At 31.4% G+C, this 26,215-nt stretch overlaps 3 protein-coding genes across 5 annotated transcripts; 1 reads left to right on the top strand and 2 right to left on the bottom strand.

Moving 5' to 3' along the window:
* Window positions 1–88: 88 nt before the first annotated feature.
* On the top strand, window positions 89–2,722 carry LOC11408280 (uncharacterized). The gene is made up of 7 exons (XM_003600612.4): window positions 89–170; window positions 292–351; window positions 1,535–1,576; window positions 1,670–1,768; window positions 1,846–1,905; window positions 1,995–2,089; window positions 2,384–2,722. The coding sequence occupies exons 1-7, from the start codon at window positions 138–140 to the stop codon at window positions 2,514–2,516; spliced, it is 522 nt and encodes a 173-aa protein (XP_003600660.1). The 5' UTR covers window positions 89–137; the 3' UTR covers window positions 2,517–2,722.
* A 4,503-nt stretch (window positions 2,723–7,225) lies between these two features.
* LOC25489218 (uncharacterized) lies at window positions 7,226–11,321 on the bottom strand. 3 transcript variants are annotated; one of them, XM_039831372.1, is made up of 7 exons: window positions 9,561–11,321; window positions 9,072–9,195; window positions 8,643–8,731; window positions 8,271–8,325; window positions 8,073–8,149; window positions 7,884–7,957; window positions 7,226–7,801 (listed from the first exon to the last, which is right to left on the bottom strand). In XM_039831372.1, the coding sequence occupies exon 1, from the start codon at window positions 11,184–11,186 to the stop codon at window positions 10,635–10,637; it is 552 nt and encodes a 183-aa protein (XP_039687306.1). In that variant the 5' UTR covers window positions 11,187–11,321; the 3' UTR covers window positions 7,226–7,801; window positions 7,884–7,957; window positions 8,073–8,149; window positions 8,271–8,325; window positions 8,643–8,731; window positions 9,072–9,195; window positions 9,561–10,634. The 3 variants fall into 3 exon arrangements, with proteins under 3 accessions (XP_039687306.1, XP_039687305.1, XP_039687307.1); XM_039831371.1 differs by having other exon boundaries at window positions 9,072–11,321; XM_039831373.1 differs by lacking the exon at window positions 8,643–8,731 and having other exon boundaries at window positions 9,072–11,321.
* A 6,315-nt stretch (window positions 11,322–17,636) lies between these two features.
* LOC11408279 (uncharacterized) lies at window positions 17,637–19,681 on the bottom strand. Its single transcript, XM_024777843.2, has 5 exons — window positions 19,523–19,681; window positions 18,946–19,058; window positions 18,760–18,808; window positions 18,343–18,474; window positions 17,637–18,214 (listed from the first exon to the last, which is right to left on the bottom strand). The coding sequence occupies exons 1-5, from the start codon at window positions 19,563–19,565 to the stop codon at window positions 17,949–17,951; spliced, it is 603 nt and encodes a 200-aa protein (XP_024633611.1). The 5' UTR covers window positions 19,566–19,681; the 3' UTR covers window positions 17,637–17,948.
* Window positions 19,682–26,215: the final 6,534 nt, after the last annotated feature.

Here is a 26,215-nt window from a genome sequence, read left to right as displayed (position 1 = left end):
GTTTGTGATGTAGCAACAGAAATTAAATTAAATTTTTCAGACAGTTACCAACCTCCAAACTTCATCTTTTCTCACTCTTTATATAGCCCCCTCAATTCAACAACGGTTACATAGTTACACATTTATTCCACTTAAACATGGAGAGAGCAAACACTAAATCTACTTTGAAGGTTGGACTAGTGATTAATTTTTTATAATGTAGTTTTGTTCTACTTCCTCTTAGTTAATTAATACTATGTCCTAATTGTTTCACTTTCTTTTGCATTTTCCTTAATTTTCCATGGCCAAAAGTTTGTCAAGAACGGTTCACAATCTTCATCTCAATGGAGTAGTACTGATTCTAAAGGAATGGTGAGATACCTAGATTTTTTTCAGTACCCTCTAACATAATTGCTAATTGCAAAAAATAGTTTTTGTTCAAACTCAGCTACGCAACAGTGCTATATATAGCGTCATTGTATCCACTATTTCAAAACATTTTGTACTAAACAGCGTATCGTGGAACAATAACGATTTGTTCAAATTCTATTACACTATAGCGTTATAGCACCACTATTTAACAACGCTATTTTACAATGTTGTTGGACAAAGAGAAGTCAATAAAGATGATTCTCATGCACTTGTTTTGTTCTATTTCATGGTTCATCTTAAGATTGAAGTTATGGAATTGTCAAAAGTAGCATCCTTAATGATAGTAAATGAAATGAGATGAATGGGAGGTGTTTCTTAAGCAACAAAACATCTTGCATACTTCACTAGCTAGATAGTGATACAACCTTTGTTTTGAAATAAGCACAATTATATATGTATGAAACAAGTTGCATTGTCACCTTGTGCTTTTAATAACACATATATGTGAAATGATAATTTACATATATAAAAATAATAAATCAGCACAAGCACACAAATGTGTGACGAATCATAATTGACATAATATAAAGTATATTTTAGAAAAGCATGCATACGACATATATATGTGATATATTGAAAGTACAACTAACCTAACAAAGTTTATCCATGCAACTTTCTACTTGTCATCATTTCTTTAAATCACAATTGCCTAAACTACACATATCTCTTTAAACTTTGTTAAAAGTATTATGCTACAAATGATAGATATATTGAACCACTATTTGGTAAGTGTTGATTTGCTTCTATATATAGAAAGACAAATTCCTATTTATAAATAATTTTGAAAAAGGTGGTCTTGATATGTCATACTTTAGATAGTTGTTATAGGCATCCACGCTTAATTTTGCACTCAAATATATATTTCTTTTAAGTTGGTTAGACCTGATATATATTATTGGACCACAATTATTTAGATCAAGTGCATTACCAACAACACTATATCACATAATTAGCACTTTTTGCCTCTTTTACTATTATTACTATTATAATATAATAATGCTTTAATAATCCTTTCTCTGTTTCTAGACCTTTTATTCTATCCATAATGATTGGTTTATTAAAAAAATCGTCCACCTTATTATACATGAATCATGATTTTCAACTAATTAAATGTTCTTCACAGACAAAAGATGTACTCAAAGAAAGGTTTTATGACAAGAATAAGGTAAGGAATTACATGGTACACTAACATGTATTACTACTTAGTATGTCCATTTCATTTTTCACATTTCGGTGAATCATTTTTGTGTTTGTTTAGGGTTCAAGAAAATCTCCTACAAAAGAAAATACAAAACCACAAGAATTCAAACTCCACACACAAGAAAGAGCTGTCAAACGTGCAATGTTCAACTATGAAGTAAGATATATAGTGAATTATCAATGTCCAACATAGTATTATAATTTTCATTTATTGATGAATGTGGTTTTTCTTAGGTGACAACAAAATTATATCTCATGGAGTTGCGAAAGAGACAAGAGGAGAAGTTGATGAAGGTATTAGGAACATAATAATTAATCAAGATATATGATACTAATAGTGAGAGTGAGAGCAATATTTTACTAATTAATTCAATATGGAACAGATGATTGAAGAGGAAGAGATACGTTTGCTTAGGAAAGAAATGGTTCCACGAGCTCAATTGATGCCTTACTTTGATAAGCCATTCTTCCCACAAAGGTAAATAACAAAGGATGGTGTATATATATGTGTGCGCGCGTGTATGTGTGCAAGCACATTGGAAATCTTTTATGCAGGGAGTATAGTCGCTAAACTCTTTGAAACAAAATTTCATATCTGTAGAATTGCACTACATTTGGCAAAGCCGGTCTAATGATAATCAATGTCTAATTTTTTTTTTTCCGGTTTACTAACTAATTGAGTAAAAAAATGCATTTACTAACATAATAATTTTCATATAATATTTTCATTAACTATAAAAAGATCTTAATAGAGAAAAAATTTGAGTTGCAGATCAAACAGAACAGTTCCAAGAGAATCATGCATTCACATGATGAGTAGCAAGTGCTGGAGCTGCACCTCTGGCAATGGATTTTACAACATGCACCAATGTGGTCATCAAGCTCTTAACAACCCCATTAAATAGAAGCTTTATACAGTTGCGAAGAGAAGCATCTATAATGTCACATTAATTTCATGCATGTTGTACACTATCCATGCCATGCCATAGAGAGAAAACTTAAGAGCTTTTGTACCATATAGCCTAGCTCCACTTAATTAGACGGCGAGATTTTTTTATTTTTTTTATGTATTCTTTGTCACAAATAATAAAGATGAATCGTGTTTTTTGTGTCCTTTGATTAAGGATCTTTACATACCATGCCTTGTTTGGAAATGAACTGAATAGAATTATCACAGATCATCATTAATTTTCTACAGTATTTTCTCATCTCAGGTGATTAACTTGATCATATGAGAGCATTCAAAAAAAACTTGATCATGTGTATATAGACCCAAGTACGGCTATTACAAATTTGTAGAAATTGTATAATTCTTAAAACATGTTGGAAGTCAATTTTTTTATATATGAAAAGATATCAAGAAACTAAACAAAGGAAAAGCACAATCAACTAAAATTCAATCAAATGAAGGGGACACATATTGACCTTTGATTAGGTAACAAGTCCATGGAACAGTTATCTTCTCTAAAGTTGTGGCATATCTCATGGGTCAAATTGTTGGTACTCTTCTAAATCCCACCTTAATAGACGAAATGAAAAAGAGATAAAAAATTATTATAAATATAAATAGTTATATTGAGTTTTCTTCACCATAACAATAGTCTTTTGACTCTATTAGCTAGAGTTAGAGTAGTTGTGTATTTTGAGAGACTTTGCTATTTTTTCGTAAAAAATTGTAATAGAAAAAAGGACGATGCTATTTATCGCGAGGAATAAAATCACGAAGCTATCACGAAAGATTTGCAACCATTAAATCTGTTTTTAGATTGAAAACACGAGTGGATGAATGTAAAAGTGGTCTCACTATGGATTCATGTTTGGCATGTCTTGATGTTGTCGTGAGCTTTTGTTTCGCGATATGCAACATTATCCTTGAGAATATTTGCAATTTTGTTATTGTAAAATTGTCAATAGTACTTGGAAGATTCCTTTCTTGAAACATGTTTACCACGTGGATGTAGCTTAAAAAGAAGTACTTGGAAGATTTGGGTTTGATAAAAAAAATAAAATTATGAAGGCTTAATTAAAGTCAAAACAAAATTTTGTATGAGCTAATCCAACACATGAATTGTTGGCACCCAAAAATTTCAAACCTTAGACCTACGAGGAGCACATTCCTAAGTTTCAAATCTTCACTACCAAATCAACCCCCAGATTTTTGACTCACACACACCTAAGTGTGAAAACATGAGAAATTTATGGTTCAAATTCAGATCCCTAAATATAAACGCCCATGCAACTACCAATGAGTTATACTTGCGAGATGGTTTTGATAAAATGTTCACTGTTTCAACTTTTAACAATTAAAATTCATTTTATTTGAAATGACAAAAATACAAATAAAAAATCATTTATCCTAAATAAATTAAATAAATGGATTTTTATAATTAAAAATATTTTTTCAAGTTAAACATACCACTATAAAATTATTTAGAGTAAATTACACTTCTCTCCAAAGAGAAGCTTGAATTTAAAATATACAACCCCCCCCCCCCCCCCCCCCCCCTCTAAAAAGTAAAATTTATACTCCCCTCCCTATAAGATTATTTAGAGTAAAACAAAATTACTAAACTTTACATCGAAGTTACTTTTTTTTTTTAGAAGTAGTAATTGGCCGCTCACCAGCTAGTCAGGCCGGCAATTAGTAAGCCCAACAATGTGTAAATCTAATGATATCCATCTCTCTATTTGCACCCCCTCTAATTTGGCGGTGGGATCTGCTCATCAATGGTATTTTTTATCTTTACTTTAAGATTAATCTTCGTTGGAATCCTATCATAAAGAAGCTTCCAAAATAAAGCCATCACTTTAGACAAAGTCGGACTCTTTCAAATTTGAGTAAACACCCTTGTCTTATCTTCCGTTACAAAATCTTCCAACTTCTTATACATTGATTTAACCGACAACTTGTCATCCCCATTCAAACTTTGCCTCCATTGATCTTCAACTTGTGACCACTAATATCCACCCAAATCATCCAACAAATCAACTAGAATAATAGACTCCCAAACAAAAATAAGGCCTCCTCCAAGAAAAGACCCAATTACCCTTCATTGTGTTATTTACCCACATTTACCTTTTTTTGTTAGACAAAGAAAAGAATCTTGGATATTTACACTTAAAGGAAATCTCCCCCCTCCATGCCACATTCAAAAACTAGTATTCGCCATGTTCCCCACTCTTGTACCAAACTTCGTATTGAATCAAATTAAAGTGGCTCCATCATCTATCTTGTTATATCCTTCCACCATCGAGATGCATAAGTTGGCGAAGGATTACCCCCCCTCCAACTTACTGCCAATTGACCTACCATATTTCTCCACCAAAACTTCCTTCTATAGAGCATTACCATCTTGAATCATCCGCAGTTTCCACTTCACCAACAAGCTGAAATTGACCACTCTCACACCCCTCACCGCTAGGCCGCCATTACTTTATTGGCTGACAAACGTTTTCCACTTTACCCAATTAATCCTCCCTTCCATGTATTTAAATGGAAGACTTCATTCACTACAATTCAAAAAATGCTATCATATTCATAAATTTCATCGCAACGTTGACCTCAGTCAAACAACTTTTAAAAAAATTCACCTTCAAACCCAACATCATCTTCTTTTACTACAATTAAAAAAATGGCATGCCGTATCCAACTATCCATCAACTCCATTGCAACGTATACGACATATGAATGAAATCAATGTTGTTCTTATCTACTATTGTTCTCTGCATACGCCAAGGAATGAACCATTCCCAAGAATGGCACCCACCCACCACTTCTCCACTATACCTCTTCAACAGCTTTAAAGAGAGCCTTCACCTCACCTCTGCTTTGACTCCATCACGTCAACTATTATAACAAAGGAACTCTCATCACATTATCCTAAAAACATTTCTAAATAATTATTTAAGTTACATTCATGTTGAGTGTTAAGCTTATTGTCTTTTATTATTAGTCTGCTATATGGCTATGTTTGGTAAGGTCAATAAGCTAGCTTATGACTTATAGCGGATAGCTTATAAGTTCGTCTGACAAAAAAAACTCTGTTTGGTAACGGTTTTTTACAACGAGCTTATAGTTTATTTCACGAGCTTATAAGCTATTTTTCAGACGCTATTTCAAGTAGCATTTGAGCTTATAGCTTATAGCTTATAGCTTATTAATATTTCTTCCACTTCTACCCTTATTATTTTTATCAATACCCACTTTTACCCTTCTGTTGTTTATTCCACTGCCTTTGTGTAATAGTCCAGCTGCACATTTCAGCACGTCAACTTTTAATAAAATTTTTCATTCAGATATACCTTCTGTTGTTAATAATATAGTACATGTAACATTAAAAAAAAAAAAAAAATCAAAAGATAATATTCATTATAAGCATCTATTATTTTTTTGACAAGAGCTGTAAGTATCTATTATTGTAAATAAAACATTTAATAATAATTCTTCTAAACAAATGCATATAATAATAATGATCTTTTTTTTTTTTTTACAAAATAATAATGGTCTATTGTTACATATAATTGTTTTATAAAGTACAAACATTTAATTAAAACAAAATTTTAGCCAATAAAAAATAATTTAATAAATTCAAATTACTTTTAAAAATAATATATTATTAAATACTTAAATATTAATAGATATATATTTTATTATGAATTAAAGATGACTTTTATGTCATTTTACATTTATCAGTTAGTTGAATCGCTAGTTTTACCAAACAATTAAATTAGTTTATCAGTCATCAACTATAAACTATCAATCATCAGCCATCAGCTATAAACTATCAGTCATCAGTCATTAGCTATAAGCTATTTTTACCGAACAGAGCCTCGCGATACAAATCAATTAATTTTCTTTTTTCTTTTCAACTTTTCGTAAAGTCTTTGCCCTAAGGTAATATTATTCGTGATAGCAATAGACATTATACATGGACGCCTCTTCAAACCGAGTTTTGAATTTGATTCACCATACCATGGAAGAATAGCCATTTCCACTGGATCAAAACTCCATTGGTCAAAATCAATTAAGATTTATTCAATCAAACATAGTCGGGAGAGTTTCATGAAAGTGACCGGTGCCCTACAATTGTGGTATACCTTTGGATCTCAATCAATAATAGATAAGCAATTTTTTTGATCATGTTTGGTTGGTGCTACATGATGCATCAACTTTGACTACTAATATGATATGATATAACCACATATCACCCCTTGAATGATTCTCCAACATATTTTTTGTGATTCAGCGTTGGTAAAGACAAAATGCATGAAAAATGCATATTGAATACTTTGTTAATTTATATAAGCAAGTTTTTTTCTTCTTTATAAGAGCTATTATTATATAGGCATGTTCTTTTTTTACGTTTATACTGGTTATAAACCCGTGCTTCACACGGGTTGAATAACATATTTTTTTTAAAAATTGTTTAAAAGAAAAAATGAGCAAATCAAGAGTGATAGTTGCATTTTTCTAAGAGATTGTTGTTGATTATAAATGTGAGAATTAATATGCATATTGCACAAACATTAGAAATGTGCATTTTTTAAAAATATTTATCAAAGCATCGAAAGAGCATATTAAGATGAAACAAATTGGAATCAATGAAGGAACTAATAATGTGCAAATTACAATTACATGTTAGCCAAAATTATAAAAGTGAGGGTTACCGTCATAGAGTTACAAAAAAGGGATTAACACCATTATTCACATCACACAAAATGAACCAAAGAAACAGCATCCTCAAGTCAAGATAGTTTAGAATTAGAGTTAAGGCGGTTCGTCGAAGTCTCGGATGTTAAAAATTATACTTTATGTAAAATTTGTGTCCCTTCCTTTTGAGCAACTCTTGGAGCAGATATTGTCAATTTTACACGATATGAAGCCTGCAAATAATAGAAGACAGTTGGGTGCTCAAATTCACAGAAGCAAGAGAGTAACATCAGAAGCCAATGTTTTTTGGCCCCCATTCGCCAGGACAACAGCACAATTATTTTTGGCTCCAGGCATTATACTATTACGCCCATCACTTGATAAAGGCCTCTTTATTGTATCACTATGCAATAAAACTTGAACTGTGCCTGCAACAGTCGAGGAGAAGGGTAGAGTGCTGCTGATTGAATCAAGCTTGGGCTTGGACAGTCCGGTAGGACCGCCAGCAGCTGGCTGGCAATTTGTAGCCCGCAAGCCCCCCTAATAACACAGATTCAAATGTTAATTAACTTCAAATAATCTCAAGTTTCAACATTCCAATCTAAATCCAACACTATATTACCATGCAGCATGGGGAGCCATAGGCTTTGCAGGAATTCCATTAGGAGGCAAACCTCTTGCAGTGCTAACAGTGTTCTGCTCCATAATCAAAATAAAAAGTTAGTAATTCACATGTTCAGCTTCCATGTTTAGATGCCGTATAAAACACACCATTGTCAATATGCATAAATTTGACGGAATTATCTGTCACCTGATTAGAACCAAACTCAATCACATGAGAAGGAAGGATGCAGCTAGGATGATTTGGAGGTACGATATATCGCCTCCCTTCATTGTTGAAAATAAGATGAGAGACAATTAGATAAGAAAGGAGAAACTTTGTTGCATGATCTTCAAGACCACATGAGTTGGAACCATGTCTAATTCAGCTCAAGACAAATTTTCTTACCTGAGGTAAAGGTATTGTGATTAAACTTCCCGGATAATCTTCTTGTTCAATACTCCTGTAATTGCAGAAACATATCAGAAAATTTGTTGAAAATGAAAAATTGAGAACGAACTTTTACCCTAGATAATAGTTGATAAAAAATGAAGACTTCGCTTGTGTTTCAAAGAAGCACCAAAAGTCTGATAGGCACATTAAGGTTTTCAACTAATCGAATATAAAAATTGCGAATAAATTTCATAGCCGTGGTGTACCCGATTATATAGGGTTTTGTCTCATCTTGGCTCAAAGATATAGGGTTCTGTATGAGTTAATTGATATAACTTATTTTTAACATGTTAGAAACTGAAATCTGCATAATATAATTGAACATACCAATAGATAACATCATGTCCTTAAGATCGACAGAAGCATTGAAGAAAATCAATGTATCAGGACCTTGTCATTCTCATTTCAGGTTTAACCTTTCATAATCACACAATCTAGGGAAATTAGTATGCAAAAAAACCCAAATGAGGGGTTTAAATTCTTGCAAATGCAAATCCATAAAAATGTCAAACAAAGAAGTGTTAGAGAATAATAAAAAGGAAAGATATAAACAATTTTAAGACAGTGTGAATCAAAATAAAGTAAATGGTCCTATTTATACATGAGAAGTCCTAAAGAAGAGAGTCATGGATTCAAGCATGCAACAACGATTACGCAAAGAGTAAAATTAAATGAACAAAGCATATCCTACAAAATGGCTAAACAGAAACATCGAAAGCAGGCCTGAATTTGAAGTAGCAGAGGAAAAAAACTTACATAAACAAAACACATAATGCAGCATAACACACACCGACAGCCACGAAGAAAAAGCTCCCTCACAAACGATTAAAGATCTAACAAAGCACATCCAAATTTGAATGCTTTGTAAACTTCCAATACACTGAAATGATTTAAGAAAGAGGACATAAAAGTGATATCAATAACTCATAGTTGGTGTGATCAAGAATTTTTCACAGTAGCAATAAAATGCTTAAAAAGAAAAACCAAGAGATGGTTTTACAACTATAGTTGGTCACACACACAGAAACAAATAAAATGCTTAAAAATTAAAATTGACTTATTTTCACATAGCAATTCAAGAATATGTTGCTACAGTCGCTGTGAACAATTTCAATATAGATAAATCTAAAGAGAAAAAATATGAATAAGAGAACATGACGATCCAACTGTTCTAGTTTCTTCTATAGCAAAATAGATGAGAAAGAAACAAATAAAAGTGGAAGAAGAAACTTTATCCATAAGAACCTTTCTCCGTCAGATTCAAATTCAAACAAAATCAGCTTCTCAAATTTCTCCTTCTCATTTTGCACATGATTTAAGAGCTTTGAGTGGCATTTTCACTTCCAAATTATCAAACATTGAATCCAACCAAACACATAGAAATTACTCTATAACTATAACTTTTTGAAGCAATAACATCCAAAAATAACCAAGATTTCTCAAGGATAAATTGTGTTTTCGAGTTAAATTTAAAATCAAGCCACCACATTAACTTATCCCAAATGTTCCTAGTAAGGTCACAATGAAGAAAAAGATTAGATGATGGTTCAATCGTCGTAGCACACATGCACAATTGGGGGAGTTTCTGGTCGTAGAACATTCCTTCTAGCAAGATTAGTCCTCCCTATCGTGAAAAAGCTTTGAAGAGAAAGTCACTGCTTTGGACAGAGCCAGACTCTTTCAAATTTGAGTAAACAACACCCTCGATTTATCCTTCATTAGATTCCCCTTCCATACCATCAAACCTTCCAACTTCTTATACATTGATTTAACCGAAAGCCTATCATCATCTTCCAAACTCCACCTCCACTCCTCTTCAACTTCTGACCACGGATATCCCGTCAAATCATCCAACAAATCAACTAGAATAATAGACTCCCAAACAAAAACTTAAGTCTCCTCCAAGAAAAGACCCAATTACTCTCCGTTGTATTATTTACCCACAAATCACCCACATTTACCTCTTTTTTGTTATACAAAGGAAAGAGTCTTTGACATTTACACTTATAGGAAATCTCCCCCCTCCATGCCACATTCAAAAACTAGTATTCGCCATGTTCCCCAAATTAGAAAATAAACAATAACTTCCAAAGAAAAGGAAAACTAATTAAGTCTATGTTACCAATGTTGGTATTTACAATAAATTAAAACGTGAGAAATGAAATAGTACCACAGTATTGGTATGACTCCAAAAAAGGAGGTTAAGAGATTTATGACTTTAGGTATACATCACAATAGTATATATGTGCATTAAAGTTTGCTTCATCAATCTTTGACAAGCATACAGAAAAATTAAATAATGTAAAAAAATACAAATCCTTAAATAACGCTAGGGTAATTCCACCAAACAGGAATACCAATAACAACACTATTAGAGTTCTTGGTACCAACATCAATTCCAGTTAACCGATCACCATAACTCTTTTTATCTGCCGTTGTTTTATTTTTCACCACGGTAACCGATCTTTTCTCCGGCATAACCACCCTCACACCAAAATGAATAACTCCATTTTGCCTCCCTTCCCAGTTCCTCAATTTATAACTCAAAATCCGGGAACAATTTTCCAATTCAGCCCCGTTTAGAATATCCAAAACGGCGATTCGTGTCACCCCAATAGGGCGAACACTTTTGAACTTCTTGCATTGCACCTCAAATGTGATTGACCTTGCATGCAATGGCATGTTCAACAAAAACTTTTCATTCCATGAAAGAAAACTCGAGTTTTTTCCACAATCGTCTTTATTTTTCACTGTTTTCGTTGTGTAACAATTAAGAGACTCACCTCGAACGACAACGTATGCATCCTCAGTTATATGAATATTTTCACCGGTTATAACTGTTATTTCTAATGTGCGTGAAGCTATACCCATAGTAGAAAATTTGATGTTGTTGTGCACAAGAATGTGTGTGTACTTTAAAGAATGAATATATATTAAGCTTAAGTTTTGGGTTTTGATATGGAAAGTGGTGAGAAAGAGGGAAAGAAAGAAAGAGTGTAATTGGTTTGTTGTTTCGGTGTATTTTTTGTTGGATTTTGACTTTGACTTTGTATAAGTGTATTACTTGCAGCACAAGACAATTCCGTGGATATATCCGCTAATACGCTGTTTGGTTGATAGTTTTGAGATGAAATTAAATTATATTGAAAGACCGACCATTTATGTTGTTTTTTTCGTGAGAAATTGCTTGTGGCATGAGGGGAAATATTTATCTGACACTAAATTTGTAAACCAAATGTTAATAAAAAACAAATAGTATGAAATTTTCCACACCTTCTCTCAAAAAAAAAAAATGAATTTTTCCACACCTAATATATTTAAAATAAAAAGCACGTAAACTACTACTCTTCTAGTCTCCTGGATTTAGAATTTTTTTGTTTCTAACAAAATGATTTGGATTATCTAGTCTCTTATATTAATTATATAGGTAAAAAGAGTAGACTTTGTAATCAAAAGATTAGATAATATTGTTGAAATGTGTCTCAAAATTGATGTTGAAGTTTGGGAAAATCGTGGCACGTTTGCAGGGCAACGTGGCACGATTGAATGGTTCAATTTTTGGGTTGCCACTGGAAAAATCGTGGCACGATCCAGGAGGAACGTGGCACGATGGAAGATGAATGTGGCACGATCTAGGAGGAACGTGGCACAATGTGGACGGATAAGGTATAGTATTGTACTATACCTGCGCTCCATCGTGGCACGATCGGCACGATGCTACGTATTTCTGAACACTATTTAAGGCTTCATTCTTCATTTTTTGAGAGAGCTACAAGAGAGAAAAACTTGGGAAATCAAAGGAGGTAACTTTAGGGTTGAGGGTCTTTGATTAGGGTTTTCTTGAGAGGTTCTCTTGGGTTGGGAAACATTTGTAAACACCTTGGGTGAGTGAAAATCATTGAGTGTCTTGTTCATTGGTGAGATTGGGAAAATGGGTAGAAATTAGGGTTTGTTCTTTGTGAGCTTGTCAAAGCTAATTTCTTGGAACCCATTTGTATCTCTTTGTAAGAACTCATTGATAGTGGATTGGAGAGATCAATCTCTCCCCCAAATTAGGTCAAGTTGGACCGAACTGGGTCAACAATCTTTGGTGTGTTTGTTTCTCTTCTCTCTTTATCTTTTGCTTGTGGTTTTGAGCTTTTCACTTTGATTACCAGATTAGATCTAGGTGTTGTTATTATTGTTGTTGCTTGTTGTTTGCTTTGATATTGGTTACTACTTTCCTTTGCTCCACACATCATAGTTTGTATTGGTGTGAGATTTGAGTCCGAATTCACAACAAATATTATCTCATCTTTGTAATTAAAACATTAACCATAATTTTCAAATTATCTATTACAGAAACTTATTTCATGAGAATAAAATGATTCTTAGGAAAATAATTTTAAAATTATCTGTTACAGAAACTTATTACATTAACTATAATTTTAAAATGTTCCTTTGTCAACTCATTAAAACACATGCATTTTTTCATTGTTAGATCCCACCAAAAATCGAATGACATCCAAAAACGTATATTTAATATAAAAAATTATGCAAATGAAATTCAAAAACTAGCAAAACAATTAATCATGATGCTCAAAGTTCTAAGAGTTGCTATAATAGGTTTGATCATCACATTTGACAAAGAGAAACCCCACATGTGAAGTTCACGCCACATCTAAATTCAAAACCATAAAACATTTGGTATATTAGTCATTTCAGTTATATACTGCTCAATATCTACTCTTACATACAATTTAGAAGTATAAAAGACACATGACACGTTATCATCTTTCTCTCAAGTGTGAGACTATTTGTATTTGTGATATGATGAGATAATCAAATAAGCCGAAAGACACAATAAGGTAAAAAATGTGGTGGTGACGGTTTCATAGAGGGATGTCTTTGTTCCTTTGTTTCAAAAGAACAGAGAAAGTAAATTAGAAAAAGAAAAAAGGTGAAAAAGGAATTTGTACACGAGACAAATGATAAGGGAAAGACTAAGGAGTGTGTGCTTTATCTGTGAGAGTATATGGAACAGAATGAGTTGCTGGTAATTTTTATGAATTTGTTGAAGGAGTTGGAAATTACTGGGTAATTATGCACATGCCTCTACACATGAACCAGATTAGTCGTCCACCTTTAGTGGGTTGGAAACCGGTACGAAAGCCAAAAAGAAAATCAATTAAGATTTATTCAATCAAACATGGTCGGGAGGGAGTGTTTCATGAAAGTGACTGGTGCCCTACAATTGTGGTATACCTTTGGATCTCAATCAATATATAAGCAATTTTTTTGAACATGTTTGGTTGGTGCTATATGATGCATCAACTTTGACTATTAGTATGATATACCACATATCGCCCGTTGAATGATTCTCCAACATATTTTCTGTGATTCAGCGTTGGACAAGACAAAATGCATGAAAAATGCATATTCAATACTCTGTTAATTTATATAACAAGTTTTTTTTTTTTTTTTTTTTTTTTTTTGGTAGATTTTTTTTTTTTTTTTTTTATATATATATAAAAGCTATTATTATATAGGCATGTTCTTTTTTTACGTTTATATAGGCAAGTTGAACATCAATTGAAAACTAATATTATATGAATTCTCTTTAAAAACAATTATATGAATTTGTTATAATTTATTTATGCACTTTGAATGTTGGAATGTGGAAGTGTGGAATAAGAAGTTCTGAAAGGGATTTTGTTTAGTTTGACATGGGTTTATTTGGGTGATTTGGAATTCTACAAATGACATTATTTTTAATAACGATTCCAAGGTGATTGAAGATATGGTGGAAGAGATTAAAATGTTGTCTTGACAATGAAGCTTGAGTAGATTAAAGATTCCAACTTGTCTATCTATGAAAGGTGTTGGAATTTAAGAGATTCTTTATTGAGATAGTCTTTTCTCTTTGTAAGAGGGGGGTCTTTTGGTTTTGGTTTCCTCTGGGGTTTATCGTTTGAAAAATAATATTTGTATAATTATTTTATACAATTTTTAAACAACTTTCTATTTTATACTCTTATTGTGTGCTTACTCTCTTTTTCTCATTATTATTTTTTACCAATAAGAAGAGTGAATAAGAATGTTGTCCCAAATTTAATTGAAACATGTTATAGTTGAAAAGTTAGAGAGTTCTCCTTCCAAATAATCCACATCGTGGCTAACCATATTAGATTCAAAGAAGACATAATTATCTTTGGAAACCTTCCTAAATTAAGGAATTGAATAACATGCTCAGAAATAATGTATGGACAAACGTAATGCATGACAAATCATTGTAGAACCAAATGCCAAAGATCGTCGAAGAACGAACAACTAAGAAAAAGATGATTAAAAATCTCCTACATGTCACACCCATCCGAACAAAGAATATTATTTTGCGTTAATATCAGTCGCCGCCGCAAGTTATCTTTAGTAGGAATCCATTTTTGTAACATCTGTCAACCAAACAACGTCACCATTAAAGGAGTTGCCTTTTGCCATGATATGTTTGTGAATTTAGACTGAGACAGCTCATCAACATTTGTCAAGATATTGTATACCCCATGAACTGCATATCCTTTACCAGGTCTAGCTACCAATCCCACGTGTTATCCAACCACTCTTACAAAATAATTACACAACAATCAACAACACTAACCCACCTCAACACCCCCACCCCATGGTAGTAACCAATGACGCCAATACCAAGCATCTCTTCCTACTCCTCAACCTAAACTACTTATTAACATCTAACCCTAACTGGTTCTCCACCAAATCAAAAAGGCGACAGAACCTATGATATATTGCCCCTGGTTCCAACCACATATTTGACTAGCAAAACGTTTTAGTCCCTCCAACCACTCTCACCAAATTGTCATTCAAACCAACTTCCCATTTCAAACATATTCTCTCGTCTAATTCCGCCAACCTCCATCCACCATGATGAATCCACGTGCCCTCTTTCCCTCCCCCCCCCCCCCCCCCCCCCCCCCCCCCCCACACACACACACACACACACCCAACCAATACCATATTTAACCCCTAACGTTTTAAACTATTCGGCTCCGTCTGCATCCTCCAGCACTACTTGCTGAACAAAAAGTTATATTAGACTCTCACATCCTCCTCATACCCAACCCATCTGCCTCCTTATCCAAACAAAAATTGTCTCATTTAATCCAATTTATTTTCCTAATTTTCTCACCACCTCCTAAAAGGCATGCATAAAAGCAAGACACTTATGATAAAAGTTTTGATATTTTAAAATTATCAACTATATTGGTCCATCTTGAGTATCGCCAAAATGGATATTTTAAAATTGAAATATGTTAATGAGTGTCTTTAGGCTTAAGACATTGGCTGAGGAAAAAAATATAAAAATATTATGTTAGAAAATTTACAATCAACCTTTTAAAAAAGGCTTAAATATGCATTTCATCCCTGTAATTATAGGCCATTTGATTTTTCATCCCTGAGCTTACTAATCCTCCCATTTCGCCCCTGTAAAAATTAATTATTTAAAATTTTGTCCCTCTTCCCGATTAATCACTGTCACGTCATCAAATTAGCAAAATGACATGGGAATTGACAAAAATACCCTCATCATCTTCTTCATCCTTCTTCTCTTCCACCACCGTAACTGTTTTCTTCTCTCCTTCATACTCTTCTTCTACCACCCCTCAATCAAAGAAACAAAGAAACAACATCCAAAGAACTTGTATGTTTTCAATTTCCAATTCTGATTCCAATCCGATTCTTCTTCGTGGTGTGTTTTCAATTTCCAATTCTAATTCTAAGTTTTCCTAATTCCCAATTCCCATTACCTTAATTCACCATTTCCAATCTGTAGTGTTTACAATCCCAGAACCTTAATTCACCATTTCCAATCCATATTCTTCAACTTCTATGTTGTTGCTTTTGTCTCTAACTTGCCCTTGTTACGTCGTTTCATTGTTGGTTTCTTTGGGGTGGCACTTGCACAGGGATGTTCAAAGATGAAGGCGATAACGAGGTTACGCAATTGCAAGCACCGCGGCGATTCCGGTGAAGGCGAGCGCGAAGGGGGATCTTGTTATTGTTGGGAGGATGAATCGGAGGAGTTTTGAGGAGACAGAGGGCGGATCGGGATTTTTCCTTTGAGGTGAGAGGAGTGGTGGAGTTTGGGGAGAGGATCGTGACGCCATTGATGAAGTTGAAGGTGAAAAGAAGGGCTAGGGTTTTGCAGAAGAAAAATGATGAAGATGAAGGTTTAGTGAGAAATGAAAATAAGGTTAAGAGCCTGAAAAATTGAAGATGAGGGTATTTTTGTCAATTCTCATGTCATTTTGCTAATTTAATGACGTGGCAGTGATTAATCGGGAAGAGGGACGAAATTTTAAATGATTAATTTTTACAGGGGCAAAACGGAAGGATTAGTAAGCTCAGGAATGAAAAATCAAATGGCCTATAATTACAGGGATGAAATGCATATTTCAGCCTTCAACAAAAATTATGTTTTCCAATTTTAAACTTTTTTTCTTCTTTAATAAGTGTCCTAAGTGGCCTTTTAAATTTATCCAATTACACTATATAATAGCAAATTTATTGAATCCATATAAATTTGGTTGTCAATTATTTTATGATTTTTTTTAACAATTTGCTTAATATTTTTAGGCTTAAATGCTCTTTTGGTCCCTTAACTATTTAATTGGTATTGCTTTGGTCCCTTAACTAAAAAAAAAGATTCTTTGAGGATTTTAAGTTTTTTTTTAGTCTCGTTTTGGTCCCTTCGGTTAGGTTTCCGTTAGTTTTAAAAAAAAAAACGTTAAGTGTGGACATGTGTCACCTTGTCATTGGCTCTAAGTTTTTTTTTTTTTACAAAAAAAAATTATAATTTTTTTTATAAAAAAAAATAATTTTTTTTAATATATATATTTTATTTTTTTGTAAAAAATTCCCAGAACCAATGACAAGGTGACACGTGTCACTTTGTCATTGGCTTTGGGATTTTTTTTAAAAAAATAGTAGTTTTTTTTTGTAAAAAAAAAAAAAAAAAAAAAAAAAACTCAGAGCCAATGACAAGGTGACACGTGTCCAGGAGTTAATTTTTTTTAAAACCCTAACGGAAACCTAACAGGAGGGACCAAAACGAGACTAAGAAAAAACTTAAAATCCTAAAACAATCTTTTTTTTAGTTAAGGGACAAAAAGAGCATTTAAATTATATTTTTATCGTAAAAGTTATAAGTGATTGGACTACTGACCAACTCTTTGAATTTGCATCTTTGACCTGATCTATTGTGGCTGGTTAGTTGAAATGAAATATGCTAGCTCTCTATCTTGACAAAATTCCAAAGACAAATATTTTAAATTCAATCACTGGCTGGGGGAAATTTCAAACTAACTTTTATACTACAACAAACATTTTTGACTATTTTCATCTCATTACATTTATGCATATTTGGTATAAACTATGAAGGCTTACTATGATACAAAAATTAAGAACATACTAACAAAAGTATGTTTAGATCATCCACGAGTTCGGCACAATCATGGTGTGCCACCGTAATTTTAGTAAAAGCTACACCGTAAAATTTCATTAAAATTATGTTGTTACCGTAATTTCATGAAACTAACTCTAACCCTAAACATGCACTAGTGAAATAGCCTTCACTTTAATTCAACCTTTGGTCCTAATAATGGTAATGGAGCCTCTACCCCTAGTTTGAATTCTAGTAAGTGCTGCCACTTCTTTTCCTGAAATACCATAACCACGGTTTGAAATACATGAATGAGTCCCATAATCTTCTACAGCCACAGGATGTGGAATTGGCTTTGAAGGACTCATCATCATTTGGTGGTTTATATCTTTAATTGTTGTTTCCCCTTCAACTCCTCCAGGTTTCACCAACTCAAATGGATAAGCTATTTTCTTCCACTGTCCCCCTAGTTACATCAAAACATAATGGTACAAAAGGACACATTTTAGTCATAAAAAATTACTTTAGAAAAGAGACATGAAATGATGGTTCAAGAAAATGTTCTTGTGTTAAAACAGTAAAAGAATTTTGTACTTGAAATAGAAGCACCGTTTTCTTTTAATTCTCTTGATGCACAACTTCTGTGAGGTGAATCATGTTTTTCTGCAGCTGAATGTGTATGATTTTGTGATGATGATAGGTTCATAGTGCTGAATTTTTTATGGTCTGTAAAGATATAATTTACAGTGTCAGTGGTGGATATAGTTCAATTACTTTCAATACTACCAAAATTAGAAATAATAGCCTAAAGTTAAAATGTTAGGTTGGTCATTTATTGCAAATTCTTGACTCCTTAGAAATGTTAGCTGCTGAATCAGTAAACAAGAAACAGAGATGATAAATTGGACTAGATAAATAACCAAAATTATTTTCAAATGATTGATTTTCCAAATCTAGTAATACATGATTGAAAGTGATGCAACCACATTCCACAAGGGTATATATACATACCTTGAAGTAATTGGGCTGCTTTGGAAGAAAATGTTGGAAATAGAGGTTCCTGATCAACCAAACATTGGCTTTTTGTTAATAATTAATATATCTTATAAAGTTTCAACATAATTGACAAATAAAACTATGAAATAACAATTAAGCAAATGTATAGAACATGAAACCAAGCATAGTTGTTAGTTTAACCTTTTGATCTTGAGAGTAGGTTGGTAAGTTATGTTGCTTGCACCAAATATCCCAGCCATTGATTGCATCTTCAAGATATCCACTAGATGTATCAGCTGCAAACCAAGACTCAGCTGTAGAAACACCATAGAGACAAAATAAGCAAACATATACTGAGTTTCTATGAAGGACGGACGCAGACACGGCACCGGATATAGATAATTTTTCAAAAAATTGACATAATTCACTGTAATCACAAATATGGGTGTCATGTCGGTATAGGAAACAAAATATGTGTCGTACACCGAGACACACCTTCAATCAGAATTGTGTCTATGCAACAGAGATGAGTTTGGCAAAATAACGACATTGTAATTCTATTGAAGTTTCAAAGTGTGACTTTTCTCAAAATCATGATGGCAAAGTGTGATTCTACAAGATTCACTATCAATCTAAATATAGACCAAGATCACAAACAAGTAGAATTAGATCATAGTGGTGCCAAGTGTCATCTAGTAGAATATTCTTGGTCAAAGAAAAAGCAGAATGAAAAAATAAAAAGAAATAAATCAGCAAGTGAAAAGGATATCAAAAATACCAAGAGTTAAATCTGAATGAGTGATTCCAATGTCCAATTCCATGGAGGAAAGGAAGTGAAAACACAAGCAAGCAATTGTGTGATGAATCTTTCTAGTACACAGAAGTTAATGGAACTTTCATATATGTGAACAAAAAGACCACTGTATTTCACTAAATTATTGTCATGGGCCCCTTCTAAGCTCTGAAAATACCCACCTACCTAACCTTACATTAATTAGTCAATGTAATAAAATGAAAATAATAAATGGGCCACATGAATTAGAGTGTTGATTATGCAATGTGATTAGCATTTAATAAAAAATTTGGTCTGATTATAGTATTGAGGAAGGTCTTTAATGAATTACTCATAAAAATTAAATAAAAGGTTTAATTTACGGCCACCTTATTATGCGGATTATGTTGCTTTTTCTATGATAGATGCTAGAACAAGATCAATAATGTGACATCATATAAGATTTATAGGTGAGGTACGTACCTATTATTTTTTCCTTTTTTTTTTTTTTGAAAATATTTTTTGACAATAATTAAGAATTAGAGATATTTTAATTTTTAGCAATTGTAAACGAGTTAGGCCAAAAAAACTTGATTATAATTATATCAAATGGTGGTACAATAAACCATATTATCAAAGCTGGACAATAGACAATAGAAGGGTAGTTTCCCAAAAGAGATTCGAAATATCACTTTCTGTTTTTTCCTAATCCACTGCATATCCTTTTCTATGTAGATTTTTTCAAAGCATGAGTGAGTACTATTTTCTTTTGAGTAAATGATCACTTTGATCCTTCATTTTGCACCTCGGTCACAAAAGTCTCTATCTTAGGATTAATTACAAAGTAGTCATTGAATATGCACTTTCATTATCACTTTAGTTCATGACATTAAATAATTTTGTTAACTGTTGATGTGGCAAATATTTTATGATGACATGAAGTATAGATGTTGGAGGGACTGAATTGAAAGTAGAAAATTGTCACTTTGATCCCTGAACCGAAAATCAATATTCTTAAACTCGTCCCAATGAAATGTTGTTCTTCGTCAAGAACTGGGTCATCTTCCTCCATGAAGCTGTTTTGTGGTTGCGGAAGACTTTCAATTAGATCCCTGACAGTAAACACTTATTGTCACTAAGGTCCCTGACAATAAATACTTACATGCACAAAGTGGCAGCATCATTTGCACATATAAATCACAACATGGTTTCCCTTTACAAATACTGATTGTTCTAAAATAAAAAGGAAAGAGGCGTTGCGGCATTTGATTGTTTGTGTATCCCTGTTAAAAGTTTGTAAACTAGTATAAGAGGGATAGTAAACTAGTATAAAAGCTTGTAAACTTGCAAGTATTATAATAGTTTACAAGCTTTTAAAAGGGATAACAAAAAATCAAGTGTTGCAACGCCTCTTTTCTGTTTATTTTAGATACAATTAGTATTTGTAAAGGGCGATGTTTCTCATATCAAATCAAAATATATATAAGGCCTAATGGCTGGAAAAAGTTTTGGATTTTTACAATTTAGCCTCAATTGTTCGTAGCTTATGATGTACTTTTCTATATAAATGAAATTCTCTGAATCTTGTTGAGGAAAGATATTGATATTGAGCGCTACATATGATCTTAAGAAAGTCATGGAACTAAGAATGTACCCTTGAGAGCATAATTTGAACAAAACCACAAAAGGATAAATGATTCACTCTTCATAAATAAATTAAACCATGCTTATAAAGTATAAACATGATTTTGTTTTTCTTGTAACCACTCATCATGAGAATCATAGAAATGACTTGACTCAATAAAAATGTATTTAATTACTTTCTTAACAAGAAAAGAAATTATAAAAGCATAAATAGAGAGACACGGCACACCCTTGTTCCATTCCAAGCTAATTCTAGCAAACACCATTCATCTTATCATTCAATTTCTTCCTCTCCAACACAAACTTCTTCCAAATCGCAATGATTTCTCTCTGAGTCTCCAAAAGACTCTTTTTACCAAACACTACTTGACCATTGTATTTCTCAAATTCTTCATGAACTTATTTCATTATTAATCTTCGCTAAATATTAGTTTTTTTATAAATCTAATGTTGAATATTTTGAATTTACTTTAATTAATTATTAAAATATAAATGTATTATATATTATTAAATATTTAATGTTATTGTACTTGGTATTTATATTGGGCTTATTGTGAACGGACCGTGATGGGTTGGACCATTCTTGTTAGTCAGCCCATTTGAGAGGTCCCTGTCTCCACTGATGAGTATATAAGCTAACTATCCCATTATGTTAGCCACACTGTAAACTGAAAGAATGCTCGATAAGTAAGGCGGCAGAAGAGCTCTCAAAACCATTCTCAAAAGTCACTTCCAATTCTTCATGATCTCCTTCAACCATACAAGGTACACGGTTATATGTCAATATACTAATTAATAACATGCTATATTTCATATCTATAAATTTGATTATTTGTTTAAAATTCTTCATCTAACTCATCTTTACAAAGTTGATTTGTGTAAGATGATGGATGTCCCTGTTTATAAACTCTAATGAAGTGTTTTCCTTACTAAATGTTGGATTTTAGTTTTTTTTTCAATACTTAATATTTTTTGTCATTTTTATCGATCAAATAATTTTATTTTACACTTTTTTTATTATTTTTATCGATGCAAACAGAAATATGGACGATATATACTTATTTTGACATTTGTTTTAAGAAGTTAAATTAGTCCATCCAAATTGACACTAAAGAGAATCGAACATGTGACCTTGAGGAGGAGTACTCACTAAGGTCCCAAGTTAATACCACTAGGCTAATTCAAGTGGATTCATTTTATTATTTTTTATTTTGGCATTAGTTATTGATCAAATAACTTATTATTTTATGATTTCCCTTTACGTGTCATGATAGGCTATAAAATAATAATGAAAAATTAGTTTAAAAAAGAATGAGAGTTTATGACGGGTAAATTTTTTATGTGACTGCTCTATTAAATATGCAAAAGAAGAAGAAAAAAACTTATCACATTGATGTATTTAACAGACATTTATTGATGATTTTAATATTATGATATATTTCTTTGCAACTCCAAAAGCGCTAAAAACTATTTGTTTGATGTAAGAAGATGATTAACTTTATAAATTATATAAAGTAATAAAGCAATTTGTTAAATGAATAAGGAGGGTGGATGAATATGGGTGAAATTGCCAAGTTTGTAGTATATGTTATTATCTTTATTGTTTACCTGTTTTTTGTTTCAACAAACATTGTAGGTAATTTATTTTTTATCCTTTTCAAATTTCCCTAATTACTTTGTAAAGAACACTTCATCTCAATTTAGTTACATTCTTTTGGTCTCTTATTTCATCACAGCACGACGTCTTGCTGTACCAAAGTTACTTTGTAGAATAGATTATGATTGCATAGCAGTGAAGTGTCCAACTATTCTTCTTGTACCGAAGTGTATAAATAATCGATGTACGTGTATTGAAATATAGGCTCCAATAGATTATATTCTCTCATGAGTATTGTTTTAGTATTAGACGAAAGAGAATGCACAAACATCTTGTATGAGTGTTTCATAAGTTGTCATTTAATTATTGAATTGACACCTAATAATTTGAATTTTCTCTTTTTAACATTGTAGTTATGTCTTTGTGCTCTAATATGATGGTAATACAATCAAATAAGTAAACAAAAATATTATTTAGATTCTTTCAAAAAAAAAAATTAGACCGTCTAATTTGGTCGTAATTTTAAAGATATTGTATATCAGGCATATCATGTTTTCTTTCTAACTCTATTGTCTATCTGAATAGCTTTAATTGTTAAGGTATAAAATAGTTTTTGTTTTACTTCTAAGACTATAATTTTTTATTTATATAATAATATTGTTACTCTTTTGATTTTTTTCACGCTTATAATTTTTATTTTGCTTACATTTTAATTTTTTAAAGAGCCTCGAATGCTTTGTTAGCCTTTAAAAATTATGAAATAACGAGCACGTCACTACAAAATTATAAAAATCTATTGTAGTAATTATGAAGGTCTTAAATTAATTGTTTATTTTGATGTGTTGTCTTAAATTTAGTAGATTTTTCCATGATTATATAAACCAACCAATCACAATTTTTCTTATGATATACACTAAAGTGTGATTTATCTATTTTTCCACTTTAAAATAAAACTTGTATACTGTAATAGATCAGAGAACTAAGCAACACAAGAGAAATAATCCTGGGTTAATAGGCCTTTACTCCCTGTAATATAGGTCACTTTTGGTTTTGCCTCCTGTAAAAAAAAAAATTTGGATTCGATCCTTGTAAAATTTTTTTGTTTTGGAAAACCCCCCTAGACCAGCTGACTGTGCATTTTTGCTGATGTGGCATGTTGCGTCACCTTTTTCGGATGAAGTGGCGCGCTGACTGTATAATTATTTTTATTTTTTTATGGGGTACAAGTGGCATTTATGATTTTTTTTAAAAATAAAATAAATTCTGGAAAAATAAAAATATTAATAAAAATGATTAAAAAACGAAAATAATTATGAAAAAATAAAAAAAACTGGAAAAATTTAAAAATTCTAGTAAAATCTAGAAAATTTAATAAAAAAAATCTGGAAAAATAAAAAAAATTAATATATATTAAAATTTTCAAAAAAATTATTAAAAAAATCTGAATTAAATTAAAATTATATAAAAAAATTAATATATATCGAAATTCTATTCTTCATGATCTAATGTTATGTTTTTTTAATTATGAATATACTCTCCAATATTTTGATTTTCTGTATAAAAAATAAAAAATAAACTTTTTAATTTCGAAAGAAAAATTTGAACTTTCATTTTTAATTCTATTCTTATTAGATTAAATTTTGAAATATTTTAAGTTGCTGAATTTTTTAGTTTTTTTATAAAATAAAACTTCTTAATTTCGGAAAAAAAAATATGAATTTTTTTTATTTTTCCATAATTTTTAAATTTTTCCTCTATTGAAAATAATATGAAAATATGAATTTTTTGAAATATATTAATTTTTCCAGATTTTATTTTATTAAATTTTCTATATTTTTTTCATTTTACCAGATTTTTTAAATTATTCCAGAATTTTTTTATGAAATTTTCTAGATTTTTCATTATTTTTCATTTAGCAGATTTTTATTAATTTTTCCATAATTATTTTCGTTTTTTTTCATTTTTATTAATATTTTTATTTTTCTAGAATTTATTTCATTTTTTTATAATATTTTTTCGTTTTTTTTAATTTTTTAAGAATTTTTTTTATTCTTTTTTAAAAATAATCATTAATGCCATGTGTATCTCATAAAAAAATTAAAAAATAATAATAATTATACAGTCAGCGCGCCACGTCATCCAAAAAGGCTGACACAACATGTCATATCAGCAAAAATGCACAGTCAGCTGGTCTAGGGGGGTTTTCCAAAAAAAAATAAAATTGCAAGGACCGAATCGAATTTTTTTTTTTTACAAAGGCAAAATCAAAAGTGACCTATATTATAGGGGATAAAGACCTATTAACCCAATAATCTTTTAAGTACATAATAGAAGTGAAATTGAAAGATAAAGAAGGATAAAGGGGAAAAGAGAATAAGAGAAGGATTTCATTAACATATTCAATGCCTTATTTCCCTTATATAAGCCTTGTTCACTCCTTGTTGATGTACATCTATCATCCAATACTTGCCCACGTGTCCTTACAGCTATGCCAATTTGCTAGCTTCATTTGATGACATGGCTTTCTCTATTTAGGATCATTACATATACCTAAAGTCAATATGATTACGTAAAGTAATAGTTTATCATGTGAATGATGGTGTGATTTAAAATGAACACATATTAATAGTTTTTAAAGAACAATAGTATAGACTAAAGAACTAAATCTCCATGGTCGGATGCAAATTTTAAGTGATGTTGTTATCATATATAGTTAAAAGTTTCAAATGAAAATAGTGTTGTTTTTATGCATATTTATATTTATATTTTGATATTGATATTGATCATTTTAATAAAATGCTATAAGCAACTTTTCCTAAAAAAAGAAAAATAATCCATTTGAATTATAAGATCATACACCAAATAAATGTGTAAGAATAATTTTTTCCGTTTAATTCTCTATACTTTCATTCGTATTCTTTGAGAGAGATCTTGAGCTTTGATTTGTAAATTAACCGCATGTGATAGTTTGTATCTACTATTTTGATATTTGTATAGTTGTGATTGTGATCTATCTTGTAAGTGATGATAATACGGAGTAGGAAATATCTCGAGACATATTGCTTTGATTGAATAAGGTGGATTTTTCTAATGGCACTTCTACGATGCAGTCACGAAATTAACTTTTTGAAAAAAGTTATTTTATTTAGTTATTTTATTTAGTCAATAATATAACAGTTTGATGTCATTTCAGTTAGTGTTCTGCTGAAGGATCAATCTAAGACTAAACTTTATCATAAAATCTCAATTAAATTCAATTAATCTAAGATTAAGAAAATAATTTAGAGTTTAGAGTATATTACTGGCATAGTAGGAGAAGCAGTGGCAGAATAGCCAAAATCATCCCTCTAACTCGTTTTTCTCTTTCCCTTTTATTGAAATAAGTGATTTTCATATCTATTTTGTTTTTTATTTTGTGATTTCGTCGTCTTCGTGTGACGTTGGTTTGTTCGTCGTCT

This window comes from Medicago truncatula, chromosome 3, assembly GCF_003473485.1.
Source record: "Medicago truncatula cultivar Jemalong A17 chromosome 3, MtrunA17r5.0-ANR, whole genome shotgun sequence".
Classification (NCBI taxonomy): domain Eukaryota; kingdom Viridiplantae; phylum Streptophyta; class Magnoliopsida; order Fabales; family Fabaceae; genus Medicago; species Medicago truncatula.
The sequence above is the reverse complement of the archived record's forward strand: the minus strand, read 5'-3'. Positions and strand labels throughout refer to the sequence as shown.

What these genes read in the sequence shown, in the direction of transcription:
- LOC11408280 (XM_003600612.4), top strand. Translation starts at nt 138, where the DNA reads ATGGAGAGAGCAAACACTAAATCTACTTTGAAG. An exon ending in GTGCAATGTTCAACTATGAA is followed by an intron (nt 1,769 to 1,845) that starts GTAAGATATATA and finishes GGTTTTTCTTAG; the next exon opens with GTGACAACAAAATTATATCT. An exon ending in AAGAGGAGAAGTTGATGAAG is followed by an intron (nt 1,906 to 1,994) that starts GTATTAGGAACA and finishes AATATGGAACAG; the next exon opens with ATGATTGAAGAGGAAGAGAT.
- LOC25489218 (XM_039831371.1), bottom strand. Translation starts at nt 11,186, where the DNA reads ATGGGTATAGCTTCACGCACATTAGAAATAACAGTTATAACCGGTGAA.
- LOC11408279 (XM_024777843.2), bottom strand. Translation starts at nt 19,565, where the DNA reads ATGGAATTGGACATTGGAATCACTCATTCAGATTTAACTCTTG. An exon ending in AGCAGCCCAATTACTTCAAG is followed by an intron (nt 18,475 to 18,759) that starts GTATGTATATAT and finishes ATATCTTTACAG; the next exon opens with ACCATAAAAAATTCAGCACT. An exon ending in AAACGGTGCTTCTATTTCAA is followed by an intron (nt 18,215 to 18,342) that starts GTACAAAATTCT and finishes TGATGTAACTAG; the next exon opens with GGGGACAGTGGAAGAAAATA.